The sequence below is a fragment of the Pelophylax lessonae genome (genome assembly GCF_965119305.1).
Source record: "Pelophylax lessonae genome assembly, chromosome: 5".
Taxonomy (NCBI): Eukaryota; Metazoa; Chordata; class Amphibia; order Anura; family Ranidae; genus Pelophylax; species Pelophylax lessonae.
The window spans coordinates 557625404-557647679 of record NC_138772.1 but is presented as its reverse complement, the minus strand read 5'-3'; the positions used below and the strand labels follow the sequence as shown (position 1 = coordinate 557647679).

Sequence of the window (22276 nt, the reverse complement as noted above, 5' to 3'; positions counted from 1 at the left end):
GGAGTCCTGGAATTCTACATTTAAGACGAATCTACGGCATGTGCATGTGCGTCATTTATATATATATATATTTACTTAACATTTATTATTAATATTAAATAATAACACAGGAACACAAGTCTCCAACAGGGCTGGTGTGTCACAGAGCGAATGACGTGACCAGAATGACAACCACTTCCTGGTCTCTGGCTGGGTGATGGACCGATCATGCCTAGAGAAAATCCGCTGTTCAGCAAAGTTTTCTCCCCATAGAAGCATGCAATCTAGAGATTGTCGACCTCTGTTTTGCAGAAAGTATTTCACTTCCTCCTCGGAGCTCCACCCTGTAGGATTCAGAAAGCCAACGAAATCGACAAAGAATACCTCTTGGTTTGTAATCGGTTACGATTGGTCTGACATGCTCATGTGGACTACCAGAAGATTACACTGCTAAAAACAAACATTCATAGAAACCATCTATATATAAAAAGAAAAAAAAAAAAGAAAAAGAAAAAATAAAGACAATACACAGGAGCCCAACTTCCGGAAACGTCGTCCCATCACGGTAGCCAGACACCAGGTGGAGAGAGGCTGGCGGACTGGGTCACCTCTTAGAAAGTGCAGAGCGTTTACTGGTGGGAGCGCGAGAGCTCCTGGGTTAGGGTAGCGGGAGATCGGAGACCCTGGTGGAGGACTAGTCAGCAGTGGAGAGTCGGCAGGTACAGGCCCTCAGTATGATGTGTTCAAGGTGGAGTGGGGTGGATGTAAATGCTGCATAGGGACGCAGACGCCATTCTCCGTGGTCCATCTCTCGCCGGCGGGCCCAACCTCACATCAATCTGCAGTAAAACAGTGTGACGATTTCGGATGGAGAACAAGTGGGAAGGACAGATGTGGGAGTTTGTACAGGGAGGAGATCAGACAATGAGACAAGATGGGAGACGACACCACAAATTCATCATTAGATGCCTGGAAAATAAAAGCATTTCTTGCTCAGATATCAGCACTTACATTGGTGACAAACCTTGCTGCCAAACCCCCAAAAACGACAGCAGTGTCCTTTATATTGAGTGCCATCGTCTTAGGCCCCTTTCACAAGGGGCGGACTGCAGTTGTGATCTGCTTGCTCAGCAGGGGATCTCTGCTGAACCCACATGAGCAGGCGGACATAGACCGCTCTCCTCTATGGGAGGCCGAGTGTAAACCGACTGCCTGTCCGTTTACACTCGACTGTCATCCGATCCACCATCCCCTTCCAACTGATTTTGGCAGATCGGATGTAGCCGGGTGTAAACTGACATGTCCGTTTACAACCGCCCTTCTATAGGGAAGAATGGAGGTTCCGGTCGGGTCTGCCTGAAAAACTGATAGGTGGACCCGAATGGAACATCTGTGTGAAAGGGGCCTTAAAGCTACTTGCTTGGATGTACAATAATTCCACAGCAACACATATTTATGACATCACTGATGGCGTAGCTTTGGCTCACCCAGACTGTCATATTTACAAACATGGCTGTCCAAATTGGTCCTCGAGGGCCAGAATCCCTCACCCACTATAACCAATGCTAAAAGAAAACCTGTATCAGACCTTGTAGGCTGCCACTGCTGATATCTTCTGAAAATGCTCTATGGCTTTCATGCGGATCCAATGGCTTCAATTATGGCCAATGAATATGTATGCACATCACAAACTCCAACTTGCTGACCTGCATTCCTGTCCCCAGGCAGTGACTCAGATCATCAAAGCCAGAGGCAACCAACATTTTCAGAATGCTTGCAGCAGATGCAGCCTCCAATTATAGGTTTCCCCTTAAAGCAGAACTCCGGGTTTTTCTCTCCCCCAACCCCGAAAACCATAGAGTGGGAATGTGCCTGCAAGGGTTAACTGCCCGTTTTGGTCTATGGCAGGGGTGTCCAACTATTTCATTGTGGGCCGCATCAGCATTATGGTTGTCCTCAAAGGGCTGATTGCATCTGAGACTAGATGTCTAGAGCAACGTTCTCCCCCCCCCCCCCCCTTTTTTTTTACATCAGATGTCAAGCGCCACCAATACTTCCTTGCATCCCAGAGCACCCCACTTACCTGCTGCCTGGTAAGAGCTGGGAAGCAGTAAGTGAGGGCCTGGAGGACAACCAGAAGGCAGGAAGCAGCTGCTCGAGTCTGCAGAATGTTGAGACCAAGGGAGGCGGAGACGAGGCGCTACTGTGGCTGCACAGAGGTGCATCATCTGGTGGAGAAGCTCAGTCCTCTCTGCTGCCGAGACAAGGTGGGTGCAGAGATGGCTGAATGAAATGGCCTGGAAGGCCTGATACAGCCCGTGAGCCTTGTGTTTGAGACGTGGTCTGGAGCAGTGGTCCTCAACTCCAGTCCTCAGGGCCAACAGGCCAGATTTTAAGTATTACCTTGGGGAGATGCAGACTACTAGAGTACTGCAATCACTGAGCAGCAAATGATATCACCTGGGATGTATTTCAGTTATCTTGCAAACCTGGCCTGTTAGTGGGCCCTGAGGACCAGGGTTGAGGACCACTGGTCTAGAGCAGTGTTTCTCAACTCCGGTCCTCAGGGCACACTAACAGGCCAGGTTTGCCAAAAAACTGAAATGCATCACAGGTAATATTTGCTGCTCAGTGATTGCAGTATTCTAGTCTGCATCTCCCCAAGGTAATACTTAAAATCTGGCCTGTTAGTGTGCCCTGAGGACCGGAGTTGAGAAACACTGGTCTAGAGCAGTGTTTTTCAACTCCGGTCCTCAGGGCACACTAACAGGCCAGGTTTGCAAGAAAACTGAAATACCTCACAGGTGATCTCATTTGCTGTTCAGTGATTGCAGTATTCTAGTCTGCATCTCCCCAAGGTAATACTTAAAATCTGGCCTGTTAGTGTGCCCTGAGGACCGGAGTTGGGAAACACTGGTCTAGAGGATTAGATAGCTCAGATATACTCACCTGACTCAGCGATCTTCCCAGCAACCGTCTCTGCCACTATTGAAAGCCCCCCCCCATCTGCTGCGGTGGACTTTCTTGATGTCATCATGCCCATAGACTGGCAGGAACACTCCAAAGCTGGACATAGGAGAGCGCCAGTTTCTGGAGGATTTAAGGATTGAGCGAGTATAAGCCCTGTTCACCCCTAGACAAAGTGAGCAATTACGCCATGAAGTGCAGGCACAGCCCCACTGCATGGGAAAACCATTTCCCCCGGAGTTCTGCTTTAATCCTATCTTGAAATATTATGTCCTTTTTGATGCCCATAAATAGAAGACCTCAGAGCAGATCTAAAAGGCTGCTGCCCACTCAAAACTGCCACTACTTGCCCTTAAATAATTTGCTGTAGGCAACACAGTGCTCCCTCCTGGTACAAGTGACCCTTTGCTTCTGGGTGTGCCCCTTGATCAGAAGATGGACATTTGAAGGGAGAAGTACTGACTCACTCCTCAGAGAGCAAAATCAATGCCTTTGGCTCAGGCAGGTCCTGGCTCGCTTCTAAAAGCAACAGGGAAGATGTTGACAGCTCTGATCAAGAACTTGGTAAAGATTTGAGGGGTCTTGGGAAACTTTGGGCAGGCAGCAGAGGGTTGGGGGGCAGCCAAGGTAGTTGAACATTTTTAATGGGTTTAGGCCCACTTTAAAACTGTGGTTAACAAATCTATGAAAATCACTAATGAATTTGTAGAAGATAATTTTTACACCCCAATTCCAGCCTTAATTTGGACTTTCTGAAATTTCACATTGCAATCAGGTGTTTAAACTGTTCCAAGTAAAAAAAAAAAAAAACACCCCAGAAAATTCAGTGTTCTTATACACGGCCCAAAGTCTGGATACCGTAATTGGGACATTTCTTCATATGGTCTGGGAATGTTTGCTTTTTTAGATATTTTTGGCAGGCATCTGCGACTCAATGGCTCACTCTTTCCATAAAGGTGTTTGTGTCTTAGTGCCGGTTCACACTGATGCGATGCGGGAAGGCTGCGAATTCGCAGCCTGTTCCCGCATCGCACACGCACCCCTGGCAGTTCACACTGCCATATGCGATCCGCTGGGGGTGTCAATGTAATCTTAACGACACCCCCAGTTTGATCGCATATCGCAGTGCGATCGTGCAGTTCGCACAGGATCTGATCGCACAAGTGTGAACCGCAAAAATGCCTCCTGTGCGTGTTTGCTGCGGGTGCGATGCGAATTTAGCCATACAAACTGTATGGCTAAACTCGCACCGCACAGCTGATCGCATGTCATGTCGGAGCAGTGCGCTCTGACATGACATGCGAACCCCGCACACGCAGTAGTGTGAACCGGGGCTTATACTGGCTTTTATGTCAGGAAGACTATCCTGTTGAAATGGAGACAACCTGACCCCCCCCCCCCCCCCCATTACCTTAATGGAGATTATGAATTGATAGTCTTACTTCTTTATACATTTGGTATGCCTGTGTGCAGAGCCCCGATTATGTGAACCTCTGGGTTTTGCTTTATTTTTTAAATGCGGTCCCCCCATTTAATTTTCTCTCAGTGACTTTAGTACTGATTTTATTATATGGATGATATTCCCATAGTAGCCCTACATTGAGTTTTTCCCTACTTTGCATTTACCCTGGCCTTGGTCTCCTCTTTTATGCAGATATCGCTCTTGGCCTTATCCCCCTGTGCTCTGTTGCCCTACTGGGTAGGAGTTTAGTCAGACTTTTTACCTTCGGATTTTGTCCTCTTCAAACTGGCGACACTGCTTTATAGATATGCTACCTGAACATTTTCTAGTTAGTTCACTTTATATGGATTTGTGCAATGTGTATTGTAGAATACTCAGTGTAAGGCTCTCACATCTTGATGTTCCTGCGTGTGGTGTTCCTTACTGATTTTGTATTACCAATTCCTCCTAGAGGAAATTGGTGACGTGTGGGCTTGAAGGGGACTTTACTGGTATCATACTCAAGATTGTACGACTACACATGTATTTATATAAAAAATATATTTTTAATTATATTGTTAAAAAACATTTAAATTTTCACATTGACAATACAGACATACAAAAGATACATGAAAGAAATCTACATGACCAATAATACATTGGTGACAATTTAAAAGTTGTTTGACATGCAAGATCCTCCTTATATTTGAGTGCCACCACTCATATCCTTGCCCGACATGTTTCGCTTCACAAAGCTTCTTCAGGGGCGGATTAGCTTGATAAAGATATCATTACTGTCTATAAAACATCAATATATATGGTTATTTATGAATTGCACAAAAATAAATACTTTCAGAGCGTCTTTATAGATGGAGAGCAAGCCACGCCCCTCACGTGCCCCGCATGCAGTATACTATTGGCTAGGTGGATAAATAGGAGAGTGCATGGCATACCAAGCGTCTCCCCGGCGAGTGAGGGGGCATTAGAAATAGAATAGATTATTCTATTTCTAATGCCCCTGCACTCGCCGGGGAGACGTTTGTTATGCCATGCACTCTATTTATCCACCTAGCCAATAGTATACTGCATGTGGGGCACGTGAGGGGCGTGGCTTGCTCTCCCATCTATAAAGACGCTCTGAAAGTATTTATTTTTGTGCAATTCATAACCATATATACTGATGTTGTATAGACAGTGATATCTTTATCAAGCTAATCCGCCCCTGAAGAAGCTTTGTGAAGCGAAACATGTCGGGCAAGGATATGAGTGGTGGCACTCAAATATAAGGAGGATCTTACATGTTAAACAACTTTTAAATTGTCACCAATGTATTATTGGTCATGTAGATTTCTTTCATGTATCTTTTGTATGTCTGTATTGTCAATGTGAAAATTTAAATGTTTTTTAACAATATAATTAAAAATATATTTTTTATATAAAATACATGTGTAGTCGTACAATCTTGAGTATGATACCAGTAAAGTCCCCTTCAAGCCCACACATCACCAATTTCCTCTAGGAGGAATTGGTAATACAAAATCAGTATAACTTGGGATGTAGGTATCAATTATTGTAACAATTATATAGATTAGAGCACAATTAAGCTAAGTATATGTTGTTCCTTACTGGTAACTATTGTGCTTCAATGTATGGGGGAATTATGCTTGTGCTGTTTTCCTATTCAATAAAAGCGTAATTAAAAAAAAAAAAAAAAAAAGTCTGGATACCAGACCAACACACACTTCTACAAATGTGTTGGACATCTACTCTCCTGGGAAAGATTTCCACAAGATTTTGGAGGGTGCCTTTTGGGTATTTGTGCCTACTGGTCAAGTCTGGTATATAATGTTGGATCAAAAGACCTGCCTCGCATTGGGCGCACAAAAAAAAAAAAAAAAAGGGCTCCCAATCGGCATTACAATTCATCCCAATGCGTTTAAGCATGTTTGAGGTCAGGGCTCTGTGCAGGACACTCTAGTTCATCCACACCAAACTGTCTTTATGGAGCTTGCTTTGTACAGCCAGGGGAACAGGGGTGAATTATTATGCCATATGGCCATACTTTTGTGGTCACCTTACCATCAAAATTAGATGAGCATGTTGGACAACCCATTCCAAAACCATGGCCATTATTATGGTGTTGCCCCCCTTTGTTTCTAGAATATCCTCCAATCGTCTGGGAAGGATTTCCACCAAAATTTTGGAGGGTGTCTATGGGAATTCTTGCCCACTAGTGAGGTCAGGTACCAATGTTGGGATGAGAAGACCTGGCTCGCCATTAGCATTCCAGCCCATCCCAAAGGTGTTCAGTAGGGTTGAGGTCAGGACTCTTGGGTTCCTCCACACCAAACTGGTCACACCATGTCTGTTTTTGTAAATGGGGGCAGTCATACCGGAAAAGGGAAGGGTCTTCCCCAAACTGGTACCACATTGGTCTAAAATGTCTTTGCATGCAGTAGCATTAACAGTAGCCTTGGCTGGGGAAACCCGAACTTCTTTATTTGGAGGGATGTCTACAGACTTTTGGCAAGTGTAGGGCCCAGTTGTACCTACATTTGGAAGAGCATTACAGATGAGTATATAACCGTGTGCATGGAAAGTGTACAATTTGTACAAGATCACATGGGGGTTGATTTATTAAAACTGGAGAGTGCGAAATCTGGTGCAGCTGCGCATACAAAGCCAATCAGCTTCTAACTTGTTTCAATTAAGCTTTGACAAAAAAAAAACCCACATGGAAGTGGATTGGTTTCTATGCAGAGCTGCATCAGATTTTGCACTCTCCAGTTTTAGTAAATCAACCCCAACGTCTATGATCTTCTGGAGTCACCAGCTCCCGCCTAAGACTTCTACAAGTTTACATTCTGAATCAGTGAAAGTTCCTCAGGGGCAGGAACATCAGACTCGCACCCATCAGGTATTGCTGCTGTGACTTCTGCTAACTGACGTTCTGTGTCGGTGAAAGGTCCTCAGGAGCAGGTACACTAGCTCCCCCCTGTCAGGTATCGCTGCTAAAATCTAGCATATTAGCTCAGTGTGATTCTTACTTGTCTCTGGTATGAGAGCATTGAAGCTCTGGTTTTCCCTTTGGTTGCCATCATCTACGGGAAGAGTCTCCTCCACTGCATTTTCCCGTGTGTCTGCAGCCGTAACCTCTGTAGGTCTCACTAGGTCCGTGGTCTGTGAAGGTGCCAGTTGCTCTACCTCATTTTCCTGTACAAGAAATAAAAAAAATATATGAAATAAAACATTACATGATAACTATCAGAACAGGAGCTGGAAATTTTAACACTCCAAACACCCGTGTGTGCGAGATTCTCACTTTTGTGCTGTCCTGAGGCTTTTGCTTTGTCACTTCAGTCTTCTTCGAATTCACTTCAGATTTATCAGCAACACCTAAGGAGAATGATACATAGGAGGTGTTAACAGGGCTTTGAAGAACCACTCTAGTGAAAATTATTATATTTTGTACCTGTATAGGGTTAATAGATATAATAATGAACTCCTTTCTTTTCAAATTTTTAGCAAGATGAATTATTAACTGTTCTCTCACTTCCCCCATAGTCCACTTAAATCATAAAAAAAATGATCATACCATACCTGTGTAAAACCGATACACAGAGCAGGTAAGCATAATTTTTATTTTTTTACCCTCTATAAAAATACTAAAGACACAAGTATCACTTTCATTTAAACAATTTGAATCTCACAAATTAGATATATTGTCCTTTATAGACCCATCATCTTATTCAAATGTATTTATATTTGCATCCACATGCAGGGCTTACCCCAGTCCGCTTTAAAGCGGTAGTAAACCGCAAAAAAATAAAAAAACTTCTCCCTGCAAGTTAAGATTATAATGTGGTAGCATGCATCGCATACTAGCACATTATGAAAGACTTGCCTGAAAAAGCCCTCCAGCAGAGCTCTGTCACGGCTATCCCAGGGCTTCCATCTTCACCTGGTCTTCCTTCTGGGTTCACGGACTGCGGCCGTTTGGCCGAACCACACAGGAGTCAGCCACGGCACGGCTCTATATGGGTGGCATGTCATGGGGACAGGCTTCCTAGCTTTTAACAGCATTGGAATCCCTGACCCAGATAAACCTCTATCCATCAGCACCTGGAGTTCAACAACCAAGCCTTCAAAGCCAGCAACTGTAAAACAGGATGGAATATTGGTCCTTGGGACAGCAGATCCTCCCTGAGAGGAAGCTTGCAAGGAACGTCGGTGACCAGCCGCACCAGATCGGCGTACCAAGCCCGGTGAGGCCAGTCCGGGGCCACCAAGATGACTCGAATCCCTTCTGCCTCGATCCGGCTTAGACTTGGCAGAAGCTTGAGAGGGAAGGCAATAAATACTAACCCCACAGGGCCACCAGCGCGTCTGTGGGGTCCGCCAGAGGATCCCTTGACCGTGCCACAAATCTCTGCACCTTTCTGTTGAGCCGAGACAGATCCACCTCAGTGATGTCCCACAAGGGACACAACTGATGAAACACCTCCGGATGAAGAGACCATTCCCCCTGGTCCAATGCCTGCAGACTGAAGTAATCCGCCTGCCACAATTTTCCACTCTGTGAATGTACGGCGGAAAGAGCTGAAACATTCTGCCCAACTGAGAACGCCGGCTACCTCCAGAGCTGCCAGGACACTTCTTGTGCCCCTTTGGTGATTGACATAAGCCACGTCTGTAGCATTGTCTGATCAAATGCGCACTGGACATCCTTGGAGATGATCCGTTCAATGTTCCAGGCACAGTGATTGCTTGAAGCTCCAGGATATTGATTGGTAGTCTGGACTCTTCCAGGGTGCAGACACCTTGAGCAGAAAATCTGTTGAGAATGCCTCCCCACCCCGACAGGCTTGCATCCATGGTGACCACCGCCCAATACAAGGGAGAGGAAGCTTTACCCTGCCAGAGCACGAAGCCGCCAGATCAGGGACCCTTTTGTTCCTCGGCTCAGCTGCATTTGGTTGTCCAGAGACTGCGGAGTCTTGTACCATTTGATAAAATCTCCTTTGCAGGGACCTTGTATGGAACCGTGCAAACAGGACCGCCTCGAAGGTAGACACCATCAGGTCCAGCATGCGCATCAAAGTCTGGAGGAATGGCCATCTGCTGGACAGCAGGGCGCAAACTGCAGCCTGCAGTTTCTGGAGTTTGTCCAGAGGAAGGAGTACTCTGGCTAAGGCTGAAATCAGACCCAGATAATCTAGTTTCGTGGAAGGAACCAAGGCATACTTCTGAAGATTCAGAATCCAGTATGGAGATTTCCAGGTTTTCCACCAGCGCAGTAGGAGACTCCGCTCGCAGAAGGTGGTCATCCAAGTAGTCCAGGACCGCGATCCCCTGCTGACGTAACAATGCTAGCACCGGGGACAACACTTCCATGAAGACCAGAGGAGCGGAGGCGAGACCAATGGGTAACGCCACAAACTAATAATTCTCCTCTCACACGGCAAAGCGGAGGAAGCACTGGTGACCAACACATATTGGAAAGTGAAAGTAAGCAACCTTGATGTCGATGGAGGCAAAAAAAAATCCCCCTGATGCCGGGAAGCCACCACCATGTGAACAAACTCCATTCTGAACCTGCACAAGCAGTTCAGCACCTTGAGGTCCAGGATTGGATGCATCTTGCCTTCCTTTCTGGAGACTTTGAACAGGTTTGAGTAAAACCCCTGAAAACTTTCCCAAGTCGGAACCGGGACAATCACCCCTTGAAGGAAAAAGGTCTTGCACTGCCCCAAAGAGAGCCTGTAAGCGGTCACATATTGGAAGGAAAGAACCTTTCCAGAGGGTAAGAACGAAACTCGATCTTGTAGCCGGACCGTACGACTTTGTGGACCCACTTGTGTTGTACAGGGGAATTCCACGGGTCCAGGAAGCAGCAAAGACATCACCCCCAAACCGGATACGGGTGAGGGTGCACCTTCAAGCTGACGGGGCCTTGCCTACGGGTCTGGAGAAGCCCACTCTTGACTTGCCAGACCAAGTTCGCTTGCTTAAATCCTCCAGAGGAGGCCCTGAAGGGCTTCGATCTCTTGTCAGTCAACCCTGAGGGACGAAAAAAAAAACGTTGAGAAGAAGGGCCTACGTCTGACGAGGGTCCTTGCCTTTAGTAGCCTGTAGAGGAAGAATACTCTTCCTCCCTGTGAGACTGTTAATAATGTCACCCAGGGTAGCACCAAACAAAATCTCCTAAACGGGAAGATCAGTCAAGGCCTGTTTTAGAAGTCTGGTCCGCAGACCAGCATGTGGGCCATAAGACACGCCGAAGGACCACTGTGGAAACAGAGCCGAGCCACTAGGGAAGCCGCATCCAAAGAGGCATCACAGAAAATCTGCAGCCCCTGGACCAGCTGGACCGCCAGCTTGGCAAAGACAGGGGAGTCTACATATTGCGGGCCACAACCACCGCCCTTCCAGTCAGTCGGGTCCTTAAGGCCAGGAACTCTTCAACCTGAATCATGGTTGCCTTGTTTAATCTAGAAACCGGAGGGTGCACCACCGGTGGAACAGTCCCTTCTTAAGAAGAGACTTCTTATACGAGTATCGCCTAACAAAGCGCTTAGGGACCCCAAGGGGAAACTTTGGTCATCCCCACTCAATTCTGTCAAAATAGGAGGAAAAAGGTTACATCTTTGCTGCTCTGGATGGCTTGTGAGTGCCAAAGGGGACCTGTGCATCCGTCGCAGCTACGTCCTCCATCTTTAAGATCTTACGCACAGATACAAACAGTGCATCCCCCCCAGCGCTTTTTCGTGCGTGGTTGCAGAAGTGGAGAAATCCTCCTCACTATCTGAGGATTCAGGGCGCATGGTTGCAACCCATGCAGGGTGACCCACATCCATGGCGGCCGAATCAGATTCAGGATCTGAGGGGACAGATGAGGCAGGGGGCGTTTTTTTTTGCCAGCCCGTCGCCCAAAAAGCCAACTCCACCCAGGACGCAAGACTCCAGGACCGCCGTCAATGCGTCGATGGATGGTTGGGACCCGGAGGGCCCCGCGGCCTCCGAGAGGGGATCAGAACACTCTGATCAGCGCTCTCGGGAGTTGGGCAGCTGCTGGTTTTCAAGCATGCACATCCAACAGAAGCTGGCCAAACAACCGGCTTCTATCAGACAGATATACACACGGGCCAAATGTTTGCAGGGCTTTACTGTAGTAGCAGTGTAGTTGTAATGCTTACTTCAGTGATTTCCAGCTTCCAGGGGCATCGACCAGGCATGCTATATACAGTTATATTGGTCAAAGCTGGAACAATGTAGCCATGTATAAAATGTTCATACCTGGAATTCCTTTATAAGCCAAAAACACACTTTGTATATTTACCTGTCTTGTTCTTGGTGCCGAGTTTTGATCCGCACTTTGCAGCAACCTTCGATACATCCATTCTTTTGTTCGTAATCTGCACCTGTAAAGAGGATATAATGGAGCTATAAAAACAATACAATCCTTATCAGAAGTGGGACCAGTGTGTGTATAATTATACAGACAATCCCCACAAATCAATACACCCAGACAGCACAAATTCTATGTGTACAGAAACTGCAACCTAAAAGGTAGACAAGGAAGAAAAGATCAGATCACTGAGGTGTTTGGTTGAGACATCGGCAGCAAAAAATCCACCTATGTTAGCAGGAATCAAAGCCAGTGTTAGGTGAGAAGGGTGCTCTCCCGCCACCAATTATTTCAGAAAAGGAGGGAAGTGTACGGCAGAAAAACTCCGGCCTGGGAAGCTTTAGGATATCTGTGCAAACAGCACTTCCTCAGATGCTGTGGTAAAAGGTAGATAGATTAAAAACGAATATTGGAAAAATTATAAAAACTTAAATCAGAAAAATTTGACAAAATTTAAATTGGGGAAAAATGTTGGGAAAAATTGTTTGACTGTCAGCATTGCTGTAAAGGGCAAAACTGTCAATCTTTCTTATGAAAAAGGATGAAGCAATGAGGATTCGGTTTTCATCTACAGCCGTTTATTCCTCGTTTCCACTGAGCGGTACGGAATGGTACACCTTGATCAGGCTTGCGTTTCCACCACCAACAGTACCTCAGCTCAACAGTATAACTCCACCCTGTTGGTACGGTACTATTCTGCTTGGTACCCCAATGAAAGGGTCCCGAAAAAGTGGTACGGTTTGGAATTAGGGTACCATTCACAACTTTTACAATGGAAACGGCAAAAATTGCGTACCTTACCGAACCATACCGCTCAGTGGAAACGAGGCATTAGTCTTCACACCGGGAGGTAGGTTAATGGCCAGGCTAGAGACGCCTCCCAGCAGCCGGTTAAAGTGCTGGGGAGGGAAAGGGGTGCCACCTACAGCCAATTGCAGCAAAATAGGAATCCAGTGATACATACACATCTGGTCTATATGGAGTGCCAGAACATAAATCAGAGCTGGAAGAAGGACAGACCGTTAAAATGGGGTTTTCAATTCAAATTTATTGAGTATGTTGCACTTGGAGGCTATGATCAGCACAGCAGGCACGCAGAGCTGGGAACTTTAGCACAGTTGGGATGGGAACCCTTCATTATGGGCACAGCAGGTGTAAAGACCTGGGAACTCAGCACAGGGATGGTGATAACCCTTCATTATGGGCACAGCAGGTGTACAGACCCAGGAACTCAGCACAGGGATTGTGGGAACCCCTCATAATGGGCATAGCAGGTGTACAGACCTGTGGACTCAGCACAGGGATGGTGAGAACCCCACATAATGGGCATAGCAGGTGTACAGACCTAGGAACTCAAAGGGATGGTGAGAACCCCACATAATGGGCATAGCAGGTGTACAGACCCAGGAACTCAGCACAGGGATGGTGAGAACCCCACATAATGGGCATAGCAGGTGTACAGACCTAGGAACTCAGCAAAGGGATGGTGAGAACCCCATATAATGGGCACAGCAGGTGTACAGACCCAGGAACTCCACACAAGGATGTTGGGAAACTGACATAATCAGCAGGGCATGTACACTGAGCCAGGATCTTTACCACAGGGACAAGAAGAGCCCTCTAATTTTGGGTACAGCAGGTGTAAAGACCCAGGGACCTACATATTTCAAATCTAGAGTCCCTGAGAACCATAGGAAAGCGTGCATCTTTGGTAACTACAGGTCAGTTTTGACTGGCCTGGTCCTTCACTATAAACCTGAAGGGTGATCCCAGTAAGGAGTTCTTCTGCCACAAAGTCATAGTATCAGAGCCTGGCATGTGTGATAGGTCTAGGACAGGATGCATCAGTGACTACAGAGGGAAAAACAGGAGAGGTTGCCCCATTACTCACATTGGCACTGCCAGTTTTGTTGCTGCTGGATGCAGGCGGGCGGGCAGCACCCGCAGATGGCTTTGTAGAGTTTGTTACCTGCAAATAATAAATTGTTTAGCTTGTTCTCATAGTGAGGTGACTGACTGCAGGGGAAGCAGTATAGACAGCAGGCAGAGACAGTATAGGTAGACTCAAGAGTAGTAAAGATATAAGAATTCTCAGTGTCTTCCAGTCAGTATTATGTCTCCAGGCGTTATAAGTCTTCAGGTCAAAAAATAAACAAATACAAAATATATACTAAAAATTAAGGGGTGGAGCTAGACCTTCACATTCACCTAGAAGCCAGAAGGCATTGTGAGGTCCCAGAACTATGGTAACTCTTTCACCTATTGGCTGGAGAAACAGACAACTCACTACTACTGCTCAGCATGAACATGAAACATCCCATCCATTCTGGAAAAGCTTGTGGTATCCTCAGAAAAATTATCTTCACAAACATGGCAAAATACATTGCTCAAAAAAATTAAAGGAACACAAACTTTTTAATCAGCATTTTTTTTTTTTTTTTAACATTTTATTGAAAATGTTTATATTTAATCCAAGTATAACCAAGTCAATTAAAGTCCTGGGATATTGATCTGGTCAGCTAAGTAGCAGAGGGGGTTGTTAATCAGTTTCAGCTGCTTTGGTGTTAATGAAATTACCAGGTGCACTAGATGGGCAACAATGAGATGACCCCCAAAACCGGAATGGTTTTACAGGTGGAGGCCAACAACATTTTTCCCCTACTCACCTTTTCTGACTGTTGTTCATTAGTTTTGCATTTGGCTGGGGTCAGGGTCACTACTGGTAGCATGAGGCCATACCTGGACCCTATAGAGGTTGCACAGGCAGTCCAACTCCTGTGCAACTTCAAGCTTGATTGGCATTTGCCACTGAACACCAGAATTGGCAGGTCTGCCACTGGTGCCCTGTGCTTTTCACAGGTGAGAATAGGTTTACCCTGAGCACGTGAGACATGAAAGGGTCTGGAGAAGTCGTGGTGAATGTTATGCTACCTGTTACATCCTTTAGCATAAATGGATTTTTGTAAGATCTTACCGTAAAATCCTTTTCTCTTCGCTCATTGACAGACGTAGTCCTCTTGATTAATATCAAATTGGGTTATACTGCCCTCTACAGGAGTAGGACACTAGGCAGAAAGAAAACGTTCTGGCCACACCTTAGGGGCAGTCCCAGAGGGTATATCCTCTTCCTGTCTGCTACAGGAAATCAGTTATGTCACAAAGCAGTGTCAGAGAATTTAACCCAACCCAACTCAAAAGTAGAGGGGCGGGTACTACGTCTGTCAATGAGCTAAGAGAAAAGGATTTTACGGTAAGATCTTACAAAAATCAATTTTTCTCTGTCGCTCATTGACAGACGTAGTCCTCTTGATTAATATCAAATTGGGACGTCCCAAAGCAGTGCCACAAATGAGGGGTGGGAACAGAATCAAAATCCAGAAGGCCCAACCGGAGCCAACCAGAAGTATCAAGGGACTCATCGAGCAAACAGATGAGACCTACCCAACAAACCCTCGAGGTAGACCAACAGTCTCCTCAAACAGCGGCCTGCAGGAACCTTGCGGCCAAAAGAGGCATCTGACGATGCCATCACATAAACCTTATACAATATTGTAAAGGTATGAACCGACGATCAAGTAGTCGCCTTGAAAACCTGGATCGCTGACGCCTGATGGCGGAAGACCCAGGAAACACTAAGCGCCCGAGTAGAGTGCGCCTTAACAGGGAACGGGGGATCCCGACCCTTAGATAGAATAAGCCTATACCACCCTCTGTCTGATCCATCTAGAGATGGTCGCGGCAGAAAACAGGCAACCCCTTCTTAGGGCCATCCGTGATCACAAACAGTGAATCCGTATTATGAAATGAATCCGTAGTATTCAAGTATACCCTGATCGCCCGAACTACATCCAAGGAATGCAACGCGAATTCTCGAGGATGACTGGGCTTAGGACACAGGGAAGACAATACCATGTCCTCATTCAAATGAAACTTTGAAACCACCTTAGGAAGGAAGGATGGATTCAGACGAAGAACAACCTTATCCCTATGAACCACCAGATATGGGGAACAACAGGATAATGCAGCCAGTTCTGACACCCTGCGTGCAGAAGTGATAGCCACCAAGAAGGCCACCTTCTGGGATAAAGTAAGCAAGGGAATCTCCCTGATATTTTCAAAGGGAGGTTTCTGAAGAACCGACAGCACCAATTTAAGATCCCAGGGAGGTAAAGGTGCGCGCACTGGCGGAGCCAGGTGTCGCACCCCCTGGATGACCTTCCGCACCAAGGAATGAGTAGCCAAAAGCTGAAAGAAGATTGCTAACGCTGAAACCTGACCCTTGATAGCACTCAAGGCCAGCTTCTGCTCAACCCCCTGTTGCAGAAAGGCCAATATTCGGCCCACCGAACAACAACGTGGAGGGAACCCAAGGGATTCACACCACGCAATCGGAGACTTCCATGTGCGATGATAAATCTTTCTGGAAGTCGCTTTTCTTGCTTTAACTAGAGTAGGAATAACTGAAGCTGACAATCCCTTGTCCTTCAGCACCTGGGTCTCAATAGCCAGGCCGTTAAAGCCAGCGATCGTAAAGCAGGATGGAAGATTGGTCCCTGCGACAGCAGATCCTCCCTGAGAGGAAGTCGCCAAGGAACATCTGCGACCAGCCTGACCAGGTCGGCGTACCAGGCCCGACTAGGCCAGTCCTGAGCTACCAGGATAACTGGGATACCCTCCACCTCTATCCTGCGAAGAAGCTTCGGCAGCAACTTGAGAGGAGGGAAGGCATACAGTAGCTGATACTGCCCCCACGGGGCGATCAGCGTGTCTGCGGCGTCTGCTAGAGGATCGCGAGAGCGAGCCACAAACCTTGGCACTTTCCTGTTGAGCCGAGATGCCAACAGATCCCATTCGGGGTGCCCCAACAGAGGCACAGTTGGTGGAATACCTCTGGATGAAGAGATCATTCCCCTTGATCCAGAATCTGACGGCTGAGATAATCTGCCTGCCAATTCCCCCCCCGGAATGAATACCGCAGAGAGAGCTGTAACAATCGTTCCGCTCAATGAAGAATGCTGGCCACTTCTATGGCCGCCAGGACACTCCTGGTGCCCCCTTGATTGACATAAGCCACTGCTGTGGCATTGTCCGACTGGATCCGAACCGGGCTGCCCTGGAGCTGCTCGATCCAGTGAATCAGACAAAGTCTGATCGCTCTCAGTTCCAATCCATTTATCGGTAACCTGGACTCTTCCAGGGACCAAAGCCCCTGAGCGGATAATTTGCAGAGAATTCCTCCCCACCCGGATAGACTGGCATCCGTGGTGATAATCATCCAATCTAATGGAAGACATAACCTCCCCTGCTGAGCATCGGAGACCGAAGCCACCAGACCAGAGACTTCCTGATCCGTTCGCTCAGTCGGATCCGATTGTCCATGGAATCTGGATTCCGATTCCATCTGAGAAGAATTTCTTTTTGAAGGATTCGGGTATGGGACTGGGCAAATGATACTGCTTCGAAGGAAGCCACCATCAAACCCAGGACTCTCATGCAAGTCCGAAGGGAAGGCCAGTTGTCAGATAGTAACAACTAAATCGTTGATTGAATTTTCTGGGGTTTCTCCGCCGGGAGAAACACTTTTGCCCTGGATGTGTCTACTAAAATTAGACTCAGATATTCCAGCCTCCTGGTGGGAACCAGAGATGACTTCTGCAAGTTCAGCCACCCGAACTCTTGCAAAGAGGTTATGGTGATCTCTAAGTTAGCAATAGAGTCTGTGGAGACTCTACACGAAGCAGAAGATTGTCTAGGTAACCTAGAATCGATATGTCTCGTTGCCGCAACAGCGCCAACACTGGGGCCAACACCTTAGTGAAGACCCGAGGAGCCGAGGCGAGACCAAAGGGTAACGCCACAAACTGATAATGGTTCTCTTTACAGAAAAACGCAAGAAACGCTGATGTCCTGCGTAAATAGGAATGTGAAGATAGGCATCCTAGATGTCTATGGACGCCAGAAAATCCCCCTGATGCAGGGAGGCCGCTACTGTGCGAATGGACTCCATTTTGAATTTTTGTACCTTGACAAAAAATTGAGTGCTCTTAAGTCCAGAATTGGACGCACCTTGCCCTCTTTTCCGGTATTGTGAAAAGGAACCTTTTTTCTGGTATTGTGAAAGAATAAAACCCTTGAAAACGCTCTGTCCAAGGAACGTGGACCACCACTCCTTGTTGCATTAAATCCGTGACCGCCCCCCGAAAAGCTTCTAGGCGATCCGGGGATAGTCGGATCTTGGAGGGGAAGAATCGCACCGGTGGGAAAGATTGAAACTCGATCTTGTAACCTGACCTCCTGACTTCGCGAACCCAATTGTCCGGGATTCTGGAAAGCCATGGATCCGGAAACCGGCAAAGACATCCCCCCACCCCAAGTATGGGTGGGGGCGCACTTTCAGGCTTTAATAGTCTTATCTACAGGTTTGGAAGAGCCGAACTCTTGTTTGCCCGACCAGCGCCCCCAGAAACCTCCTGAAGGAGTTTTGGAGGGCTTAGCTTTATTGCCCGTCCCAGTGGAGCGAAAAAATTTCTTATGAGCGAAAAAGGAAGGCCCCCGTCTTTGACGAGGTCCCTTACCCTTAGTGCTCTGTGGCAAAAAAGTGCTCTTGCTTCCAGTGAGATCCTTGATAATCTCATCTAAGGTGGCCCCAACTAGGCGATCCCCCTGAAAAGGGAGATTAGCCAAAGCTTTTTTGGAACCTTGGTCCGCCGACCAACACCTTAGCCACAGTACACGCCTGAAGACGACTGCTGAAATTGATGCCCGCCCCAACAATGGAGTGGCGTCTAGAGCAGCGTCACAGACAAACTGTAGCCCTTGTATCATCTGCTCCAGCAGGTCTGATACTGCCGGGGGGATGCTTCTCCCCTCTAAGTCCCGGCGTAACAACTTGGTCCATTCTGTCAAATGTTTGTGAAACCAAACCAATTGCAATCACTGGTCTAAAAAGCTGACCCAATCAAGGAAAAGATGGCGCGAGACACAGCTTCTACCTTACGATCCACCGGATCCCTAAAGGACGGAGCGTCCTCCAAAGGGATAACCTTAGCTTTATTTAATCTGGAAATTGGTGAATCCACCACTGGTGGCACTTTCCATTTCTCGAGGAAGAATTCCTCAAACGGATAACGCCTAATAATGCGTTTGGAAAAAAACAGGGGTTCATTTTTGGATGACCCCATTCTTCTTTAATGCTATTACCAAGACATTTGGGCAAAAGAAAACACTTTCGCCATTTAGGTCTGTTTATTAGTACCAAAAGGGATCTCAGCCTCACAATTAGTGCGTTCACCAACGCTTATTCTTGGGCTATGGCGGATGCTGAAACGCCCTCCTCACTGTCTGAGGAGACAGTACCTGAGACACCAGCCCCAGATGAGGGACCTGCACTTGCAGTGAAAGGTTCAGACTCTGAATCTGAAGTTTCAGGTGCATTTAGGGGTCGGCGGGGGTCGCTTCTTTGCGCCCCCCTCCCTGACAGGCCACTTCCACCCGGGATATAAAAGACTCTACAACCGCTGATAATGCATCAATAGTAAGTGGGGGAACTGGAGGGTCCTGCAGCCACTCGAGGGGATCAGGTGGAGATAGATGTGTGGCAGGGTCCATGCTAATCCCGGACACTTTGCCAGTAAAAATTTGAAAAAATAAAAATATATATATCTTTCTTTTTTTTTATTATCTGTAATCCCCCAGCGCAACAGCGCCCCTCAGCGTACCTGCTCTGGACCCCCACAGCGAGAGAGAGACCCAAAGGGCTCACCACTTGATGCAGAGAAGCTTCAAACTGCTCCCAGCTTTTTCCTATTCAGACTAGGAAGTCCTGTGATAGCTTTCCCGGGTAAAGGAAGTGGCTCCGCCCCCTTTTACACGCCTTCCGGCGTTCTCAGCTACTCCTCGAGGTAGCTTGGGCACACCAAACATGGCCGCCCCCATGCAGGAGACATCAGGCTACGGCAAAATGGCGGCCTGCGTGACCTGCGGGCGGCCTGTGTAGGCAATGCAGTCTGTAGTCCTGCAGGATCCATGCGGTCTACAAAAAAATGGCGGCGGCTGCCGATCTTGTATGGCCAAACCAAGGCTGCTAGAGTGTCAGCTCCCAAACCCAGCCTGCTGGAGTGTCAGCTCCCAAACCAAATCACAATATCACAGGGAGATATGTGAACATGTTATAGGCTACAGGGGGAACCTTAAATGTCAGAAAAGGATCCGACCATACACAGAGGGGCCCGTATCCCAAAAACCCCACAGGGGGGGGAAGGGGGAACATCTACTCACCATACCGGAACTGACGGGCACCCTCTCTTCACAGTACCCTCTCCACCGAAGTGGTGGGCTGTCGACCAATACGGACGCCGTGACTCTTCTGGTTCTTGGCGTCCAAGCGAGACGTTTAGCTCGCAGGGTCAGTCCCCGTCCAATGGGACTATGTTGCGGCCGACCCAGCGCGGAGCTATGGTCTGCACGCGCTCGTAGGCTGAATCGGGGTGACCACTGGATCTCAACATCCAGCCCGTCGCCAGCATACTTACTTGAGTGTGTCGCGGCCGACCCAGCGCGGAGCTATGGCCTGCGCGCGCTCGTAGGCCGGCTGGGGTGACCACTGGATCTTAACATCCAGCCCGTCGCCCAGATCCGGCATAATTTGCTTGAAGATCTCACAGGAACAACTGGAGACAAAAGCTGCCTAAAAAAAGAAAAAATTTTCTAAAAAAATCTTGCCAGGACCAAAGATCCCAGCAAGGAACTTAGGTCCTTACTCCTGACTAGACAGAAAAAAAACTGATTTCCTGTAGCAGACAGGAAGAGGATATACCCTCTGGGACTGCCCCTAAGGTGTGGCCAGAACGTTTTCTTTCTGCCTAGTGTCCTACTCCTGTAGAGGGCAGTATAACCCAATTTGATATTAATCAAGAGGACTACGTCTGTCAATGAGCGACAGAGAAAACAGGTTTGGTGGCGGATCAGTGATGGTCTGGGGAGGCATATCCATGGAGGGACGCACAGACCTCTACAGGCTAGACAATGGCACCCGTACTGCCATTAGGCATCAGGATGAAACCCTTGGACCCATTGTCAAAACATTGGTGCAGTGGGTCTTGGGTTCCTCCTGGTGCATGACCATGCTCAGTCTCGTATGGTGAGAGTATGCAGCCAGTTCCTGGAGGATGAAGGAATGGATACCATGGAATGGCCCCCACACTCACCTGACCTAAATCCAATAGAACACCACTGGGACATTATGTTTTGGTCCATCTAACGCCAGCAGGTTGCACCTCAGTCTGTTCAGGAGCTCAGTGATGCCCTGGTCCAGATCTGGGAGGAAATACCCCAGGACACCATCCGTCGTCTCATTAGGAGTATGCCCAAATGTTGTCAGGTATGCATACAAGCACAGGGAGGCCATACACCCTACTGAGGACCATTCAAAATTGCTACAATGGGATTTCAGCAAAATGGACTAGCCTGCTGCATCATTTTTTCCACTTTGATTTTAGGGGTGTCTTTGAATTTAGCCCTCAAATGATGTGGCATCCTTTCCTTCCTAACACATTAGCTAGTCAATATTAGTATAGATATCCAGCATGATATATTTCCCCTTTGAGATCGGATGTGTTTTGAAAGAGTTTCTTTAATTTGAGCAGTGTATAAAAAGAAAACCTACCCCTAATGAAAGAACTCCAGTAGAAAAACCTGCTCCATGTTCTCAGATTTTTCACATAAAAAGGTCCAACTACTACATTACATACATGGTCTCCCCCCCCCCCCCCCCCCAAGTCCAGACTGGCTGGTCCCTGCTCAAGGGGGAAGAACCCCCAGTCCAGACTGGCTGGTCCCTGCTCAAGGGGAGGACACCCAGTCCAGACTGGCTGGTCCTTGCTCAAGGGGGAAGAATCCCCAGTCCAGACTGGCTGGTCCCTGCTCAAGGGGAGGACACCCAGTCCAGACTGGCTGGTCCCTGCTCAAGGGGGAAGAACCCCCAGTCCAGACTGGCTGGTCCCTGCTTAAGGTGAAGAACCCCCAGTCCAGACTGGCTGGTCCCTGCTCAAGGGGAGGACACCCAGTCCAGATTGGCTGGTCCCTGCTTAAGGAAAAGACCACAGTTCAGTTTGGCTGAACATCCCACTGGCACAAATCATTTTGTATAATAGGTCTTTATATATGTGGGCAGTGCTGGAAGGAACCTGTGGCCGCATTTTCCCCAGGAAAGGCAAGTGTTCTGTTAATATCTAACCATTCAAGAGTGGTAATATAGCTGCTTAACCTAAACAGAGCATTGTCTATTATAACAGAGGTGGACAACTACCAGCAAAATTATATATACACTCACCATAAACATGTACGAATAACTTCTTATAAAAAGAATTTCCATACTGCCCTACCACAGGGTCCATACCCCATCCTGGCTCCACTGTGGGCTCAGACCATATACAGCTCAGACCTTCACCCACCACTGCTTTGCCAAATCTTCAAACACCAGA

At 47.5% G+C, this 22276-nt stretch overlaps 1 protein-coding gene across 1 annotated transcript in view; it reads right to left on the bottom strand.

The window, feature by feature from the left end:
* Positions 1 to 302: 302 nt before the first annotated feature.
* The window catches only part of MAP4 (microtubule associated protein 4), a 212392-nt gene continuing 190418 nt past the window's right edge, over positions 303 to 22276 (bottom strand). The window contains exons 22-26 of the mRNA XM_082259044.1: positions 13687 to 13764; positions 11727 to 11808; positions 7710 to 7783; positions 7435 to 7600; positions 303 to 948 (exon numbers count right to left, since the gene is read on the bottom strand). Of these exons, the coding sequence (XP_082115170.1) occupies positions 941 to 948; positions 7435 to 7600; positions 7710 to 7783; positions 11727 to 11808; positions 13687 to 13764 (408 nt within the window). The 3' untranslated portion in view covers positions 303 to 940. The remainder of the gene's footprint in view (positions 949 to 7434; positions 7601 to 7709; positions 7784 to 11726; positions 11809 to 13686; positions 13765 to 22276) is intronic.